The 16,530-nt window shown below is 45.9% G+C and overlaps 1 protein-coding gene across 1 annotated transcript; it reads right to left on the reverse strand.

Annotated features, from left to right (window-relative positions):
• Window positions 1-1,932: 1,932 nt before the first annotated feature.
• On the reverse strand, window positions 1,933-14,850 carry TNFRSF4 (TNF receptor superfamily member 4). The gene is made up of 7 exons (XM_083514039.1): window positions 14,584-14,850; window positions 12,070-12,192; window positions 10,259-10,360; window positions 9,129-9,195; window positions 8,195-8,340; window positions 6,542-6,685; window positions 1,933-4,440 (listed from the first exon to the last, which is right to left on the reverse strand). The coding sequence occupies exons 1-7, from the start codon at window positions 14,777-14,779 to the stop codon at window positions 4,367-4,369; spliced, it is 852 nt and encodes a 283-aa protein (XP_083370165.1). The 5' UTR covers window positions 14,780-14,850; the 3' UTR covers window positions 1,933-4,366.
• Window positions 14,851-16,530: the final 1,680 nt, after the last annotated feature.

Below are 16,530 nucleotides of genomic sequence, written 5' to 3' on the forward strand. Positions count from 1 at the left end.
AATATAATATAATTATAATTAATATAATATAATTAATATAATATAATATATTTACATCCTTAAAATATCAGTTACTTCCATTCATCTCTTTCCATGGTTCATTTTGCATACCATAAATCCCTGCATATTTTACAGAAACTATACCATTCAGTGTCCAAGGACGCGAGTCGCGCTGTGGGTTAAACCACGGAGCCTAGGACTTGTCGATCAGAAAGTCGGCGGTTCAAATCCTGCAACAGGGTAAGCTCCTGTTGCTCGGTCCCTGCTCCTGCCAACCTAGCAGTTCGAAAGCACATCAAAGTGCAAGTAGATAAATAGGTACCGCTACGGCGGAAAGGTAAACGGTGCTTCCGTGCGCTGCTCTGCTTCACCAGAAGCGGCTTAGTCATGCTGGCCACATGACCCGGAAGATGTACACAGGCTCCCTCGGCCAATAAAGCGAGATGAGCGCCGTAACCCAAGAGTTGGCCATGACTGGACCTAATGGTCAGGGGTCCCTTTACCTTTACCTTTATACCATTCAGTATTCCATCCATCAAAACTTATTTACGCTGTTGAATCTATCTTAATGCTGCCAGCGTTTTCTGCTGTACACAGTTATTTCCCATATATTCAATAAACGTTTTCCAATCTTCTCTAAACATATGTTCTTCTTGTTTTCTTATTCTATATGTCAAGTCTGCAAGCTGCGTATATTCTGTCAACTTAAGTTGCTACTCTTCTTTGGTTGGGACCTCGCTCGTTTTCCATTTGGGAACTAACAAAACACAGGCATACATAGTAGTGGCATACATAAATAACCTTTTTGACACCTGGGAATTTCAGTCTGAATTATCCCCAACAGAAAAGACTCTGGGTTTGGGGGTGGGGGGAGTACTTTAAAATATTTTTTTCCCAATTCATTATGGATCATTTCCCAATACAGTGGTACCTCAGGTTACATACGCTTCAGGTTACATATGCTTCAGGTTACAGACTCTGTTAACCCAGAAATAGTGCTTCAGGTTAAGAACTTTGCTTCAGAATGAGAACAGAAATCGTGCTCCGGTGGCGCGGCGGCAGCAGGAGGCCCCATTAGCTAAAGTGGTGCTTCAGGTTAAGAACAGTTTCAGGTTAAGTACGGACCTCCGGAACGAATAAAGTTCTTAACCCGAGGTACCACTGTACACTTTTACAAGTCCACCACATATGAAAAAAATGTTCCCTCAACCTCTTTGCATCTCCGAAGGGGGAAAGGATGTTCAGCTACGGACAGAAACAGGTCTGTTTACTTCAGTGGGTCTACTCTGAGTAGAGTTCATTGATATACAACCCCTAGGACTGGAAAAAAATAATGATATCCCACCCTTAAGAACATAAGCCCTGCTGGATCAGGCCAAAGGCCCATCTATTCCAGCATCCTGTTCTCACAGTGGCTAACCAGATGCCCCAATGGTAAGCTCAAAACAAGCATGACCTGAGCATGAGAACCCTCTCGCCTCCTGTGGTTTCCAGCAACTGGTATTCAGAAGGTTTGCTGCCTCCAGCTGTGGTGGCAGTGCAGAGCCATCATGGCCAGAAGAACAGCCTGGTCTTCTGTGAATTTGTCTAACCCAATTTGTCTAAACCATTCAAATTGGTGGCCATCCCTGCCTCCTGTGGCAATGAGTTCCATAGTTTAACTAAGAGGTCCTTCTTCCTTTTGTCTTGTCTGGAGTCTTCCAATGTTCAGCTTCCTTGGCTGCCACCCAGCTGGACTGGTCTGGCCCAAACAAGGCCATTCTTTTACTCCGGATGAATTAATCTGGATTAGAAACTAAAGTGAGATTAGTTTTAATCACCACACAGACAGAATGGAATACTTTTTTATTTGTTACGGTAGCTGCCTAACATTCAGGTGTTTGTCACTCCCGTGGTGCAAGAGCTGGCTGTGTAGAATATCCGCCGAAAAGCAAAACAGAAAATATATCTATTGCACAGGTAAAACAACAACAACCCCCCCGCCTCCCAGTGAATTGTCAAAATTCAAGATCCATTTCAGGGGGTTGGACTAGGCGACGCTTGGGGTGCCTTCCAACTCTTTAATTCTCTGCTTCTCTGTTAACTCTGACATTTGGGCTGTGTTTAAAAAAAAATCAGCAGCCAGCCCTGCCAGTATATAAAAAAAAGAGGTGACAGCCTACTGGAACTTCTAACTCAGGAATAGGCAAACTCGGCCCTCCAGATGTTTTGGGACTACAGCTCCCATCATCCCTGACCACTGGTCCTGTTAGCTAGGTATCATGGGAGTTGTAGTCCCAAAACATCTGGAGGGCTGAGTTTGCCTATGCCTGCTCTAATTAATTGCACTCCTGCATTTGTTCCCAGAGGGCCGATTGTATATCTCAGGAGAGAGAGAGTTCTGTAATCATGGGGACACCACAGAAAAGGCCCTGCCCCTTGTCGGTACCAGACTGACCTCCCTTCCTGTATGCCCAACATAGTAGGCAGAGCCAGGGGACGATGACGACAGGCAGAACCAGAGCCAATGGCAGTCAGAGCCAACTAATTCTGGTTTTGTCCCCATCTTCCTCCCCTGCTGAGTTCTACAAGGGGCAAGTCTGAGAATTAGGAGGAGGAAGTTGGGAGGTGGTAAGAAAGCAGGCGGGTGGGGGCAAGATGAGCTTGGTAGGGCAGTGCCCCCTTTCTCCCACTGACACCCTCTTTGGACAGTCCCAGCAGGCTGGTAATTTTTTAAAAAAATTAACAAATTAATAAAAAAAAATTACAGGCTAATAACTTTAGTACACTTGGTTGCACGGATGGTTTAAGAGAACACCCCTAAAATATTTTATTTATCTCTCGGTCTTTCAAATTCCCTATCTGGAACCAAACCTAATATTTCCGAAAGGAACACACAGTAAATTTGCTGCAATCTGTTTAAGCCATCATCAAGCAAACCACGCCTTGCGAGAAATTCATGGGCAATCGTTGCTTTGAAGTGCTTTACCCCACAACCAAACATTAAGTCAAAAAAAGGTTGACCGCTTCTCCTCAAATGCGCACTCCGAAACTCCACATTTGTTTAATATGGAATAACTGCCGTGTTTATTACATATAAAGCACCTGAAATAACCAGGTGTTGTACAAAATAAAATAATAAAATACAGGCACATGTTTTCAGGACCTGTGGTGTTAAGGTAACTTACAAATGCCGACTGAAATGGCAGTAAGAAACTTAAAAGTTGGATATAACCCCCCCCCCCGAGCTCACACCGGAAGCAGATAGGAAAACATGGGTCTATGTGCCTGCACAGCCATAGCCAATGCTAGTCCTACTCAGAGTAGACCCATTGAAGTTAATAGTGATGGCAAAGAACATAAGAAGAACCTTCTGGAACAGGATCCTGTTCTCACAGCGGAGAAAGAACATAGCCATTTTGGCTGGTAGCCATCAAAGGCCTACTCCTCATTGGATTTCCTCTCTGTTAAAGTCACCACTGGCTCTTGTGGGAGAGAGTTCCGCAGTCTATTACACTGTGTACTTCTTTTTGGCTGTCTTGAATCTATTCCTGAGTTCTAGACTAACCTGGCTCCCATTGGTTTCACTGGGTCGACCCCAAGTGTAAGCTACTGATGGTTTTTGAACTATTATTACTAAAGGGATCCTCGCTTAGTCCAACCTGATACAGGTAACTTAACTTCCCTAATGCCGCCAAGCTCACCTTTCCAATGTGGAAGGAATCCCTTGGGGCTGGTGGAAGAGGTTATCCTCCAGACATGAATTTGTTTTAAAATAGGGGGAATACTAGATCTACCAAATCGGTAGAACGTTAACAATGCACTGTTATCACTTTAATGTAACTTAAGGCACTGATGCCAACACAGATCTATAGGGCTGAGGTGAAGAATCATGTTGCTGGGACTCCAACTCCCATCAGCCCCAGCAAGCATGGCCAATGGCCAGGGACAATGGGAGCTGTAGTCCAGCAATATCAGGCATTCTAGAATATTGCTTTAAGGCAGTGTTTCTCAATTTTATTTTTTTAATAGCCACTTGTAGCTAAAATAAAAGATCCCACCGCACTCCTTTCAAACCTGGCTCCCCTAATTCGTTCTTTTGAATTTTAAAATGGATTGAAATTTTGTGACTGTTGATTTTTCTTATTTACGTATATTTACTTTGTTGTTGCTGTTGAAACAAACACACCCAAGATCTTCATATGCCTACCTAGCTGAGAAACACGGCTTTAAAATATGAATAAAATGAAAAAGGGGTGTTAAGGGGGGAGGGGAGGAAGAATGACCAGGGGTCAAATCCGGGGAGAAAGGGAGGGGAATCTTTAAGTCCATGACTTCTGGCTCAGAGGTTAAAGTTGCGAATTTTTCTTCTTCATCCTGGGGAAGGTTAGTTTTGCACAAAGGTTGATTTGCTGTCGACTTGCTCCTCCTGGATGGGAATTCGGTAACTGCTTCTTCCGTCTGAAAGATGAGGAGGAGGGAATTGCAAAGGTGAAGGTGGAGAATGTCAGTGTTTGTAAAAAAAAAAGAAAAAAGGAAAGGGTTCTGACCTCCCTTTGTCTCCTCAGCCTGGTCCTCAGACCCTTGTCGGCACAAAAGAGTCCGCAAGAATATCCTTGCAGAGTGCTTTCTGCTTTTATTCTTAAAAGTCTTTGTGCAAAAGCGACTGACCAACTGTACACACATCACCACCAGTTTTCACTAACCAACCAACCAACCCAACAACAAACTAACATTTCTCACTCTATATATACAACCTGGTGCAGACCGCTGACTCATGCTGACCCAGCTTTTTTAAGCATTAAAGAAACAGCGGCCATTTTAGCCGTGACAAAGAAGACAGGTAAGCATAAGCTTCAACATCTGGATGATCCAAATTGGGATGCTTGGTTTTTTTTGGTCCCGAGCTCTTGCAGGAACCAGTTGACCAGTGTCAGAGCGCGAAACAAAAACCGAACCCCTTTTGTTCTGGTGCACTGGCGCAAGCCAGCTCACTCGTGCCAGAGCGCCAAACCCAAAAAAGGGACATTCCAGAATCCAATCAGAAGCCAAGAATGACATCTGTAATTCTGGGATGTCCAGCTTAAATCAGGGTATGGATAAGGTGTGAGGGAAAACCTGTGCGCAGAAAGCATATCTTGTTTCTAAAACTGGAGAAGGTCATCTTAGAACATGGACTTTCTGATCCAGATCAGAGCCAAAGAACAGGTGGTCATCTATAAATTGTTGGGTTCTAGTTTCCAAAAGCTCCAACCAGGCGACAGGAGTTATAGTCCAGCAGTTTCTGAAGGACATCAGGTTTGGGAAGCTTCACCGAAGCCACATTCACTTTAAGTGCTGCGATACCACTTTAAACTGTCATGGCTGCCCCCAAAGAATTGTGGGAGTTGTAATTTGGTTAAAGGTGCTGGTTGTTGTTAGGAGACCCGCTACTCCCCTCAAAGAGCTGAAATTCCCAGAGTTCCCTGGGAGGATAGGGGTTGACGGTTAAACTACTCCTGGAATTGCAGCTCTCCGTAGGAGTTTTGAAGGCTAGCTATGTTTCGGTTTGCATATTGTTTCAGAAAGCGCATAGCCAGTGTGGTTTAGTAGTTAAGAGTGTCAGGCTAGGACCAGGGTTCAAATCCCCCACTCAGCCACAAAGCTCATTGGGTGTGACTTTGGGCCAGTCACTGCCTCTCAGACTACCCTACCTCACAGGGTTGTTGTGTGTGTGTGTGGGGGGGGGGGTTAAACGGAAGCAGAAGAGAGAACTATGCATTGCCACCTTGAGCTCCTTGGAGACAAAAGTGGGATGTAAATGTGAAATAAAAAATTTAAGGCTATATATATAATAAATGTTCATAACTGCATATATAAACCACATGTCTGAAACCCCACAGAAAAAGTCCTGAAACCATTTTGTCCCTCCCAAATTGACCTCAAATATTTATCTGCAAGGCTGAAGGAAAATGGAAAAGCTTCCCCATTGTCTTTTCATTCTCAAATCCTGTCTTAAGGGTATGTCTGTGTATGAATAGGGTGAGCCTGTGACCTGGCTCAGGAACTAAGCATTTGTCATTACAAAAGACTAGCCAGGCTCCCCAGGGTATCCAATCAAGTGACCATTAACAGGTGACCTGCCAGACAGGAGATAAACAACACACTCAGATTTCTGTTGTAGACCACCCTTTCTGTGATGTAGGTATGATGTATCTGGGGGGTGGTCTTGGACTCCAGGGCAGGCAATTTAAAATATCTATATAAGGGCGGGCACACCTTGTTTCGGGGTCCTCCTCCTTTCCTGCGTGTGAGGGGAGCACCCTGTTGCAACAGTTCAATAAAGATCAGGCTTACTAGCTGCTTTGCTTCTCAATATTCTCTGGTTGGCCTCTGTTATTTTCTCCGACCGATGGAGAACCTACAAAGGACTCTACAAGGGCTCTTGTGTTCCACATAAGGGAATAAGGGCAGATTTTTGTTTATTACAAATGCAATACATAAACAAATAAACAAACAAACAAATAAATAAATAAATACTGCTATTTGATTTTTGTGTCATTCATTCTCGCTCTAGACATACCTTCCTGAAGCATTCTTGACAGCGCCTCAGACCTTGCCTTGACCTCCACCTTTTTCCTCTTGGATTTTCCCCAAATTAGAAAATAGGCCACCCCTCCCACTGCAAGAAGCAGCACTGCAGTGATGGAGATGATCAGTACCAACACTAAAAGACAGAGGAGAGAGGTCAAACATTAAAGCTGTCAGGGGGAAGATTTTAAGGGCTCATTGCACCAGCTATTAAGCTAGGAGTTAACTCTGCAAATGCCACCTCGGAGTGACTCAGAGAAGTTCCGAATTCCCCATTAAAAAAGAAAAAAGGTGTGGATGATTGAAAAAGGGGAAATAGATTCCAAATTCAGTTTGGAAACATGACTTAAGTCCTGTTGTGGGAGGTTAGGCTAGATGTCCCTTTGTGCCCCTTCCAACTCTTACCATTCTATGGTTTCAATGGGCGCAAAGTGCCCCTAAATACAAGCTTATGCTTATCGACTCAGCAGCAAGCCCCATTTAGTTCAATGGGGATTACTTGCTGGTAATCATGGATAGGATTGCTGGTAATCATGGATAAATCATGGATTGCTGGTAATCATGGATAAATGGACCCCTGACCATTAGGTCCAGTCGTGGCCGACTCTGGGGTTGTGGCGCTCATCTCACTTTATTAGCTGAGGGAGCCGGCGTACAGCTTCCGGGTCATGTGGCCAGCATGACTAAGCTGCTTCTGGTGAGCCAGAGCAGCGCACGGAAATGCCATTTATGTTCCCGCCGGAGTGGTACCTATTTATCTACTTGCACTTTGACGTTCTTTCAAACTGCTAGATTGGCAAGAGCAGGGACCGAGCAACGGGAGCTCACCCCATGGCGGGGATTTGAACTGCCAACCTTCTGATCGGCAAGCCCTAGGCTCTGTGGTTTAACCAACAGCGCCACCCGCATCCCATTTAATCATGGATACTGAGACACATTAATATGAATGGCCCTAAGTTATATCCATTAACTTCAGTGGGTCTGATAACTTCAGGGCAGGTGCTCAATGACACTCATGGCTAACTAAGATTTATTAATTTCAATGGGTCTACTCTGAGTAGGGTAGCATTGGCCATAACCCACAGTCTGGGCCCAACCCTACATGTTTTGGAATTGCTGCATCTATTAAGTCATTTTGGGGTAAGTTTAAAGAAATGTATATTTTGCAGAATATGTGTAGATTATCTACTTTAAAATGGGATTGAGAAAGAATGAAGTACAGGCCAGAGTGAGCCCATGGAAAACTAGAAGCGGGGGTGCCAACATTTTTTGGTTGGGGGGTACATTTGGACTTTTGAGCAGCTCCTCTGGTCGCTTCTCCCTTCGCCCAAGAGACAGAAAGAAAGTGGGCACACACACATCCTTTGGAAAAGTGAGTTGGGTGATTGGCGGAGCCAGCCGGGTTAACCTGAGCCTTGAAAAGCACATAGAGCTGAAAAAGGAAGTGGGGAAGAGTGTCGCATTTCCAACTTCCTCCTTCAGCTCTGCATCATTTTCAATGGGGTGGGGCTTAGAGTCTTTGTGAGCACCAGGAAAAGACCTTAAGGGCACCATTGCACCTACAGACACCATATTGGTGACCCCCCCCATTGAAAGCAATGGAACAAGAGAAATTAGCAGAGGAATCAGCATTTATCCCCCTTACTCCGGTTCTCGGGTCCAAATGCTCCGGATACTCCTGGATCCATCACTTTCACATGAGTGGATGAAACAGCGCGAGTAAATGTGGGGTCCGTAGTCGACACACCAGGCCCTCGTTCTGAACTAGGCTGACGTGTGACAGTCGTCACTCTTGGATCCACAGAGAAAAGTTGCGAGCAAAAAAAGAAGAAGAACATTTCAATATTTTTAGGATAATTCAGGCCCCATCTGTATTGGCATTCTGCCGGTTTTCAAAGATGTACCCATTTGCACAGGTGTTCCCTTGATCTCATGACCCCAAGTCTCCAGTTTAATTTTATATATTTTGTTTTAATGGGATTGTTCAATTACGTTTTTAAATGCATATATTTTAATGCCTTCATTGGATTCTCTTGGTACCCGACCTAAGGCGCTAAGCCTTACTACTTTTAATACCGGAGGATGTGTATGTTTAAGACTACAGCAGTTACAATTACAACAAGTAAAACATGACATTAGTATGAAAACACAATATTAGAACAGTTTTAAACAACTTAAAACTTTTGAAGTCATTATAAAAATGACTACAAAATTATTATTATTATTGATATATGTTTTAATTATGGAGGTTTATGAGCTTTTATACATGTGAAGTCTATTTTGCCATTAACAAGTATATGTTTTGTTTTATAAAATAAAATGGTTATGACCTTGGGCCAGTCACTGTCTCTCAGCCTAACCAACCTCACCAGGTTGTTGTGAGGGTGAAATGGGGAGAGGAGAATTCCTTATAAGAAAATGTAAATAAATGTAATAAATAAATGTAAATCTGAGTATCTATCTATCTATCTATCTATCTATCTATCTATCTATCTATCTGTCATCTATCTATCCCAGTTCTGCTGACCCTACCAACATCAGCTGCCCTTAAACATGATCTTTTGCTGGACAATACTTACTCTGGCCAAGATTGACATTTCACATCCCCTCTTTTGAGAAACTGCCCACTGGGACAAGGTTTACAGACTGAAATGATAAGAAACAAAACAGTTTTTAAAAAGCAAACTAATGGCTTGTCCACACTTAATTTTGCCCTGGACTTTGCAGACACAGGGCCACACTTTAAAGCTCCAGAGCTTTCACTGCAAAAACCTGCTCTTTAAAGCTGAATCACAACAAACAAGCAATTCAGGTTTTCCGTGGATTAACGTTTCTTCCCATTCAGCTGTAAGGTGCAGGTTTTTGTGGGGAAAACTGCACAAACAAACAAACAAACAAACAAACAAACAAGTGCTTGGCTCATGCCTACAAAGTACGGAGGAAAGGTAAGTGTGGATAGCCCTGTTAATTATAATAGTTTAATAACTGACACTGGAATTAGAATGCCTAAATGTGTATTGGTGAAAAGGTTTAACGTGGGGACTATCCCCCATTATGAAAGCCCAGAAGAGCACTCTGGGCTCTTACTGAGTTGATTATTAACTAACTAATTGATGTTCTTTGGTAGCTAACGTGTGAGTGTTGTAACCTTAGATCATGCGATGAAGGTATTGGGTTGCAAATCTCCATTTTGTGAGGAGTTGCCTTTGTGTCTTTTGTCTCAAGGCACTGTGAAATAAGAACATGTGAAAGACCCTCTCTGGCTGAGAGAGAGAAAACAGCTCCAGGCTAGAAATGGATGCTGTGGGAAGAGACAGACCTCTGCTTCTAGGTCAGTTGAAATTATTTCATATTTTGTAAGATACTGAGCATGTGCTGGACAGCACAAGACATTTTTTATGTACATTTGATATTTTAATTCTGTTACGAAGAAAGTTCTGTCAGTAAAACTTTGAATCATATCTTTATGGGTCTGGAGAATGATTTCTCCCGAAATGAGTCAGTTCTTATGCATCCAGTCGCTTCAAACTGTGCAATATTAATATCTGCAATAAATCCCTAAGAAATAAGGCAATACTGGAGCAGGTTGGATTCGTGATGGGCATGTCACTTCCTACTTTGGCTAGGAACAGTCAAGAAGTGGCTTCCACTAGCAATATATTTAGACAGGCCACCACCGGCCTTGGACTTCAGAAAACTCAGTACTCACTCTTTTCGCCAAAATTTCCACTGGCTGGAAAATGGCCTGGGAGGCATGTGCAGACTGTGTTGGAGGTTGTTTTGCATGACTCCTTCTCCTGGAGTCCCTTGTCTGTAGAAGAAAAAAGAAAAAAATGAAGATGGAACGAGATGTACTAGCTGAAAAGAAGGAGGCTCCCCGCTCCTGTAGGCGATAAACCACCGGCCTGATCTGGTGGAAAGCAGATTTGGGGGGAAAGATGCCATAGATCAGTGGCAGCAGAAAAGAGGTCCCAGGGATCATTATTTGGCTGAGAGCCTATGCTCAGAGCAGACAGAGCGTAAGGCACTTGCAGAGAAGGTCCCATTAGGAGTCTGGAGGGCTGATTCTGAATCTCCATTCCGGTCCAGGAAGATGTAGTGGGAATTATAGTATATGCTGGGATAGATAGACTACATGTGATGAGAGGTGCACACGAGTGTGCGAGAGGATATTTTTAGGAGAACCTCCTTACTCAGAGTGTCTTAAGGACATGTCAAGAATGTTTGTGCAGGAAGGACTATGCCTTGAGATAGTCTGACAGAAAGTAGGCACCATTTCTTCCCGCTGAATCAGGCGTCCAGCCCTGATAATGCAGGCATGCTTCGCCTCTGAGAACCTAACCTAATTTCTATGCACATGTAAAGCTAAGGCCTGTGAATGCCTCTATAAAAGCCTGTGTAATTTACAGGCCTTTTGTGGGGGGGGAGGGGTTCCCCGGTGTCTAGGGACGCGGGTGGTGCTGTGGGTTAAACCACAGAGCCTAGGACTTGCCGATCAGAAGGTCAGTGGTTCGAATCCCCGCAACGGGGTGAGCTCCTATTGCTTGGTCCCTGCTCCTGCCAACCTAGCAGTTCGAAAGCATGTCAAAGTGCAAGTAGATAAATAGGTACCACTCCAGCGGGAAGGTAAATGGCATTTCCGTGCGCTGCTCTGGTTTGCCAGAAGCGGCTTAGTCATGCTGGCCACATGACCCGGAAGCTGTACGCCAGCTCCCTCGGCCAGTAAAGCAAGATGAGCACCGCAACCCCAGAGTCGGTCACGACTGGACCTAATGGTCAGGGTTCCCCTTTACCCCTTTACCTCCCCAGTGTCTGCTGTTATTATGTCCAAGTAAAGCTGCCTCAAACATCATAATGGTGTGTTTGTTGAAGATATCCACCACTCTTTGAAAGAAAACCCACCAGTCTAAATAATAATATGCTGTATTCCACCCCAGTCTCTGAGCAGCGCAATATCCCAGTGTTCATGTTTCCCTTTGGAATGAGGCACAGCGGATACTGTGGTGTCTTTATGATCTATGGTTTATTTACAAGCTGAGCCTGCAGTGGAGGGGTTCACAGCATTAACGCCACAAAAGGGTCTTGTTTCTTCCAAAGCCGCAGCCTTGGATTCAAACAGAAATCAAACATTGCTCTGACTTGCTCTCCAGTTTGCTGCTTTATCTCTAAGTCATGCAACTGCCCCTTTCAACTCCAAACTCTGCCCTTGAGGGAGGGATTTGCCATCTCACACCAAGCCTCACCAGGATGCTAGCCTGGCTATTCCAAGAATTAGACACCTTGATTAAATTCTAATGCTTGCTGGGATTAGAGGGGTCTAGCACCTATCTTAGCACCCCAACTCATAGATATGATGATCATCATCATCATCATCATCATCATCATCTGAAGTTCAGTCTGGCCTTACTCTGTCTTCTGGGGCAACAGATCTGCCAATTTCATTTCTTCCTATTCCCAGCCATGCTCATTTCCCCACGTATTCTGAGGCACCTTTGTGTGTGTCTGTAAACAGGACCTCACCTTTGGAGCAGGTTGTGCAACGCTTGCACCTCGATTCGGTGTAGCCCTCATTGTAATAGCCGTGGTCGCATGGCTCACAGGTTGAGTCGGTAGACACCGTGCAGCGTTTTGCCAACTCTTTCCCTAAACAGAAGAAAAAGGGGTGCTGAGGAAAAGGGGCGAAGGGCAGAGACACACACTGGTGAAACAATCCCCAAACGTTTCAAATGTAGCTGGATGTTTAGGATTCTTGTATTGTCACCCAAACGGTCCGGAACAACGTGGAATCACAAAACGTGGGCCTGAAAAATATACTGTACACCTCAAAAGCCAGGGTGAAGAGGTGTGTCTTCAGCATTCTGTGGAAGCTGTTTGGTGAAGACACCAGGCGCACCTCCACGAGGAGGGAGTTTCACAACTGAGGGGCCACCACAGAGAAGGCCCTCTCCTGGGCTGCTACCCTCCCTGAACCTCTAAGGACGAAGGACTACCAAGAGGGTCCCCCTCAGACCAACTCAGAGGGTCTGCAGGGAAGGAAATGGTCTTTCAGTTATTCGGGGCCTGGGCCACGGAAGGCTTTAAACACCAATGTGAGCACCTTGAATTGGGCCCAGAAATGAAATGGCAGCCACTAAAGCCGTTTTAAAACAGGGGTTATCTATACAGAAAGCTAACCAGAAATCTGGCTGCTGAATTTGGGACCAATCAAAGTTTCTCAGTCTTCTTCCACTGCAGCCCCACAAAGAGTGCATTGCAATAAATACATGAGTACCAAAATCCCGTTCCATTATAGGGTCTTCCCTCCTGTTCCCTGTAATCCAGATTATCACTATTTTTGGATTTAAGCACATGCCGGCAAATCAAGGTTGCATAGTTGGCGCTCTTATGCACGAAACCTTCTTTCTGCAACCTGCCCCACCCCCCACTCCAATAAAAGGTTCAGAGGTTTTGCCATGAAGAAACTGATGGGGAAGCACATGAAAGGCATGGGATAAAGATCTGCTTGACGTAACATCTAACCACCCCACAAACAACTCGGAAGGAATTGCTCAGTAAATACCTGGCATTGTCTAACAGTGGCGTAGCGTGGGGGGTGCAGGGGGTGCCGGCCGCACCGGGTGCAACATCTGGGGGGGCGCACTCGCAGCTCTCTGCCCCTACCTGGCTCACTCACTCTCTCTCACTGCAGTGCTGGCTGTGCGAATCTGATCCAAGCCACTGGGTCACCGCCCACTGTGGAGGGGGTGGGTGCCAGGCGTGCGGTGCGGAGAGAGAGCGAGGGACTATCTGGGGGAGGGACAGTGCAGCGGCCGCCCAGCGCAGCGCTGAGCGTGGGAGAGAACCACACCAGACCAGACCAGGCAGCAGCAAGAAGAAGCTGGCAGCTGCGGCAGGTTAGGGGTTAGGGGGCGCAAATTACTTGCCTTGCCCCGGGTGCTGACAACCCACGCTACGCCGCTGTTGTCTAATCCAGTGCTTCCCCAGCTCTCACTGCTACTTCCCACCCATGGAAAAATGGCTACAGGTCTTGCTGGACCACTCCCTCTTTCTCTTCTCCTTCTGCACCAATTGCAGTGCACTGTGCTAGATGCTGTATCATTTCTCATTATATTTTTGCTGCATCAAATACATCTCTTAGATGCTGAATCTGATTGTACAGTAGTACCTCAGGTTAAGTGCTTAATTCGTTCCGGAGCTCTGTACTTAACCTGAAACTGTTCTTAACCTGAAGCACCACTTTAGCTAATGGGGCCTCCTTCTGCCGCCACGCCGCCAGAGCCTGATTTCTGTTCTCATCCTGAAGCAAAGTTCTTAACCTGAAGCACTATTTCTGGGTTAGCGGAGTCTGTAACCTGAAGCGTATGTAACCTGAAGCGTATGTAACCTGAGGTACCGCTGCATTGCAACTTGAATTCCAGTAGACTTCAGACCGTAATGCAAGAAGAGAAATGAAAGAAGCAATAACAACACAGTTTAAAAAATCAATGGGGATCTTTTACGCGACGGGTGTGTCACCTCCTCCTTCCACCGCAAATCCACAGATGCGGTGTGAATCCCCTGAGTGAGGCATGGGTGGCCAGAAGACCAGAGTTTGGGAACCTCTGGTCTAATCTCCCCGCAAACAAATCAGGATGGGTGCTCAATAAACAAGTCTGAAAGCAACCTTCCCCCCCCTCTCTCTCTCTCTCACACACACACACTTTGCCATTTAACCTCAACTGGAGAATCTGTGGTCCACCAGCTGTTGCCTTGAACCAAGCTGGCTGGGGGATGATGAACATTGCAGCCCAACATCTGGGGAGCCACAGATTACCTGCCCCTGTTGTGTGTCGGAGTCCTTTTTGCTAACTAACATTCTAGTCCGTATGGCTCCTCCAAATGCCAGACATCCCTGGATGATGTTGGATCGCACAACCCATCTTCCCCATCTGTTGGGCCAAACTGGTTGGGGGTTGATGCGAGAGAGTTGGGGTCCAACAGCATCCACCTGACTTTGGCAACCACCTGACACCCTACCTTCAGCCTTAAGATTACCTGCTGGACATTTCCTGCAGCACTTCGAGTTCCAAAGCGGGTATTCATTCTCGGCACACTTTAAGCTCCCCACGGTTTGCATGGGCAAAATGAAGACCAAGAGCAGAGCGAGTCCCAGGCTGTAGTTCATGGCCAGCTTCAGCGTGGTTGTGCCAGGTGCTGTCTTCATCGAAGCAGAGCAGGAAGAGAAAAGCATGCAGACTCTGGAGGCTGACTGGCAAATTTCAGCCTTGAACCAGAGGGAAGTTCCCAGCAGAAGACCTTTGTTGCTGGGTTTTTCTTTCTAAATGGAGACCAAAATCCATTTCCTCTTTCTGAGTCAGCTCACACTCATTCCGTTTATTTGAGTAAATTGTAGTGATCAGCATTTCTTCTCTCTCACCAGCTTACATTACTGTAGTTTGTTTTCAACCAGCGGTGCCTGGTGTGCATTGCGACAGGTCGGGAGCCCAACAGTAGGGGGAGCCAGAGCCAAGGACATGCAAAAAGGATCTAGTGGTCTTAAGGTGAAGGGACCCCTGACCATTAGGTCCAGTCGTGACCGACTCTGGGGTTGCGGTGCTCAGCTTGCTTTATTGGCCGAGGGAGCCGGCGTACAGCTTCCGGGTCATGTGGCCAGCATGACTAAGCCGCTTATGGTGAACCAGAGCAGTGCACGGAAACGCCGTTTTACCTTCCCGCCGGAGTGGTACCTATTTATCTACTTGCACTTTGACATGCTTTCGAACTGCTAGGTTGGCAGGAGCAGGGACCAAGCAATGGGAGCTCACCCCGTCGCAGGGATTCAAACCGCCGACCTTCTGATCGGCAAGCCCTAGGCTCTGCGCCACCCGCATCCCATCTAGTGGTCTTAGTAGACCACAAACTTAGCATGAGTCACCAATGTAATGCAGCGGCGGGCGGCGGGGAAGCTAGCCCAGTTCTCGGCTGCATCAACAGATGTATAGTGTCCAGACAAAAGGAAATAATAGTATCGCTATGTTCTGCCTTGGTCAGACTCCCACTTGGAGTACTGTGTTCAGTTCTGGGCGCCACAATTTAAGAAGGATATTGACAAGCTGGAAAGTGTGCAGAGGAGGGCAACCAAGATGATCAAGGGTCTGTGAACCAAGCCTTATGAGGAACAGTCGAGGGAGCTGGGCATGCTTAGCCTGGAAAAGGGGAGATATGACCGCCATCTTCAACTATGTGAATGTGAAGCAAGATTGTTTTCTGCTGCTCAAACCAATGGATTCAAATTATAAGAAATGGGATTCCAACTAAACATTAAGAGTAACTACCTGGGAAGATGGCAAACACTCCTTCATTGGAGGTCTCTAAATAAGGCCAACATTGTCCATCTGTCAGGGGTTATTTCACTGCGATTCCTGCATTTCAGAGAGCGAATTTAGAAGACCTTGTGATCCTATGATTTTATAACAGATTCGTCTATTGCATACCTCTGAATGTCAACTGCTTTGCAGTACCAGCAGAAAGGGGTTATCTGTCCTACAGGCGCTGAGTGTGGTCTTTGTAGGACCACTGGGCCGGGCCCCCTTGGAAGCAGGGCACTAAGCTAGGTGGACTTTTAGTAAGATCTTCTGGTGCCCTTGACCGAACTTGGATAGAAGTCCCTGTTTGTCTCGGAAGCCTCATTCTGCAGAGAGCAAAGCTTGCAGGCCTCGCCGGAGAAAAGGGACAGGAAGAGAAATTATGCTGATACCAGCACTTCTAGAAAGGTAAAGTCCCAATGATTCTGCGGCAGGCAGAGGAAACTCATTCTAGTTTCATCCTCCTCCTCCTCCTCCCTGCTGAGTTGTACAAATGCCACAAGGTGGCTGTTGTCTGCAAATAGGTTGGGGTGGCAGTGCCCCATTTGCCCTCATGGACCAGCTGCCACTGTTACTCAGAGCAGACCCACTGGGATTAATGGGCCCAAGCTAGTCATGCCCATTCATCTCAATGGGT

Source organism: Podarcis liolepis, assembly GCF_965112155.1.
Source record: "Podarcis liolepis genome assembly, chromosome: 7".
Taxonomy (NCBI): Eukaryota; Metazoa; Chordata; class Lepidosauria; order Squamata; family Lacertidae; genus Podarcis; species Podarcis liolepis.

Coding starts and splice junctions, on each gene's coding strand:
- TNFRSF4 (XM_083514039.1), bottom strand. CDS start 14,779: ATGCTTTTCTCTTCCTGCTCTGCTTCGATGAAGACAGCACCTGGCACA. Junction 9,196..10,258: donor TGGAAATTTTGGCGAAAAGA/GTGAGTACTGAG, acceptor TTATCATTTCAG/TCTGTAAACCTTGTCCCAGT. Junction 4,441..6,541: donor GTCAAGAATGCTTCAGGAAG/GTATGTCTAGAG, acceptor CTCATCTTTCAG/ACGGAAGAAGCAGTTACCGA.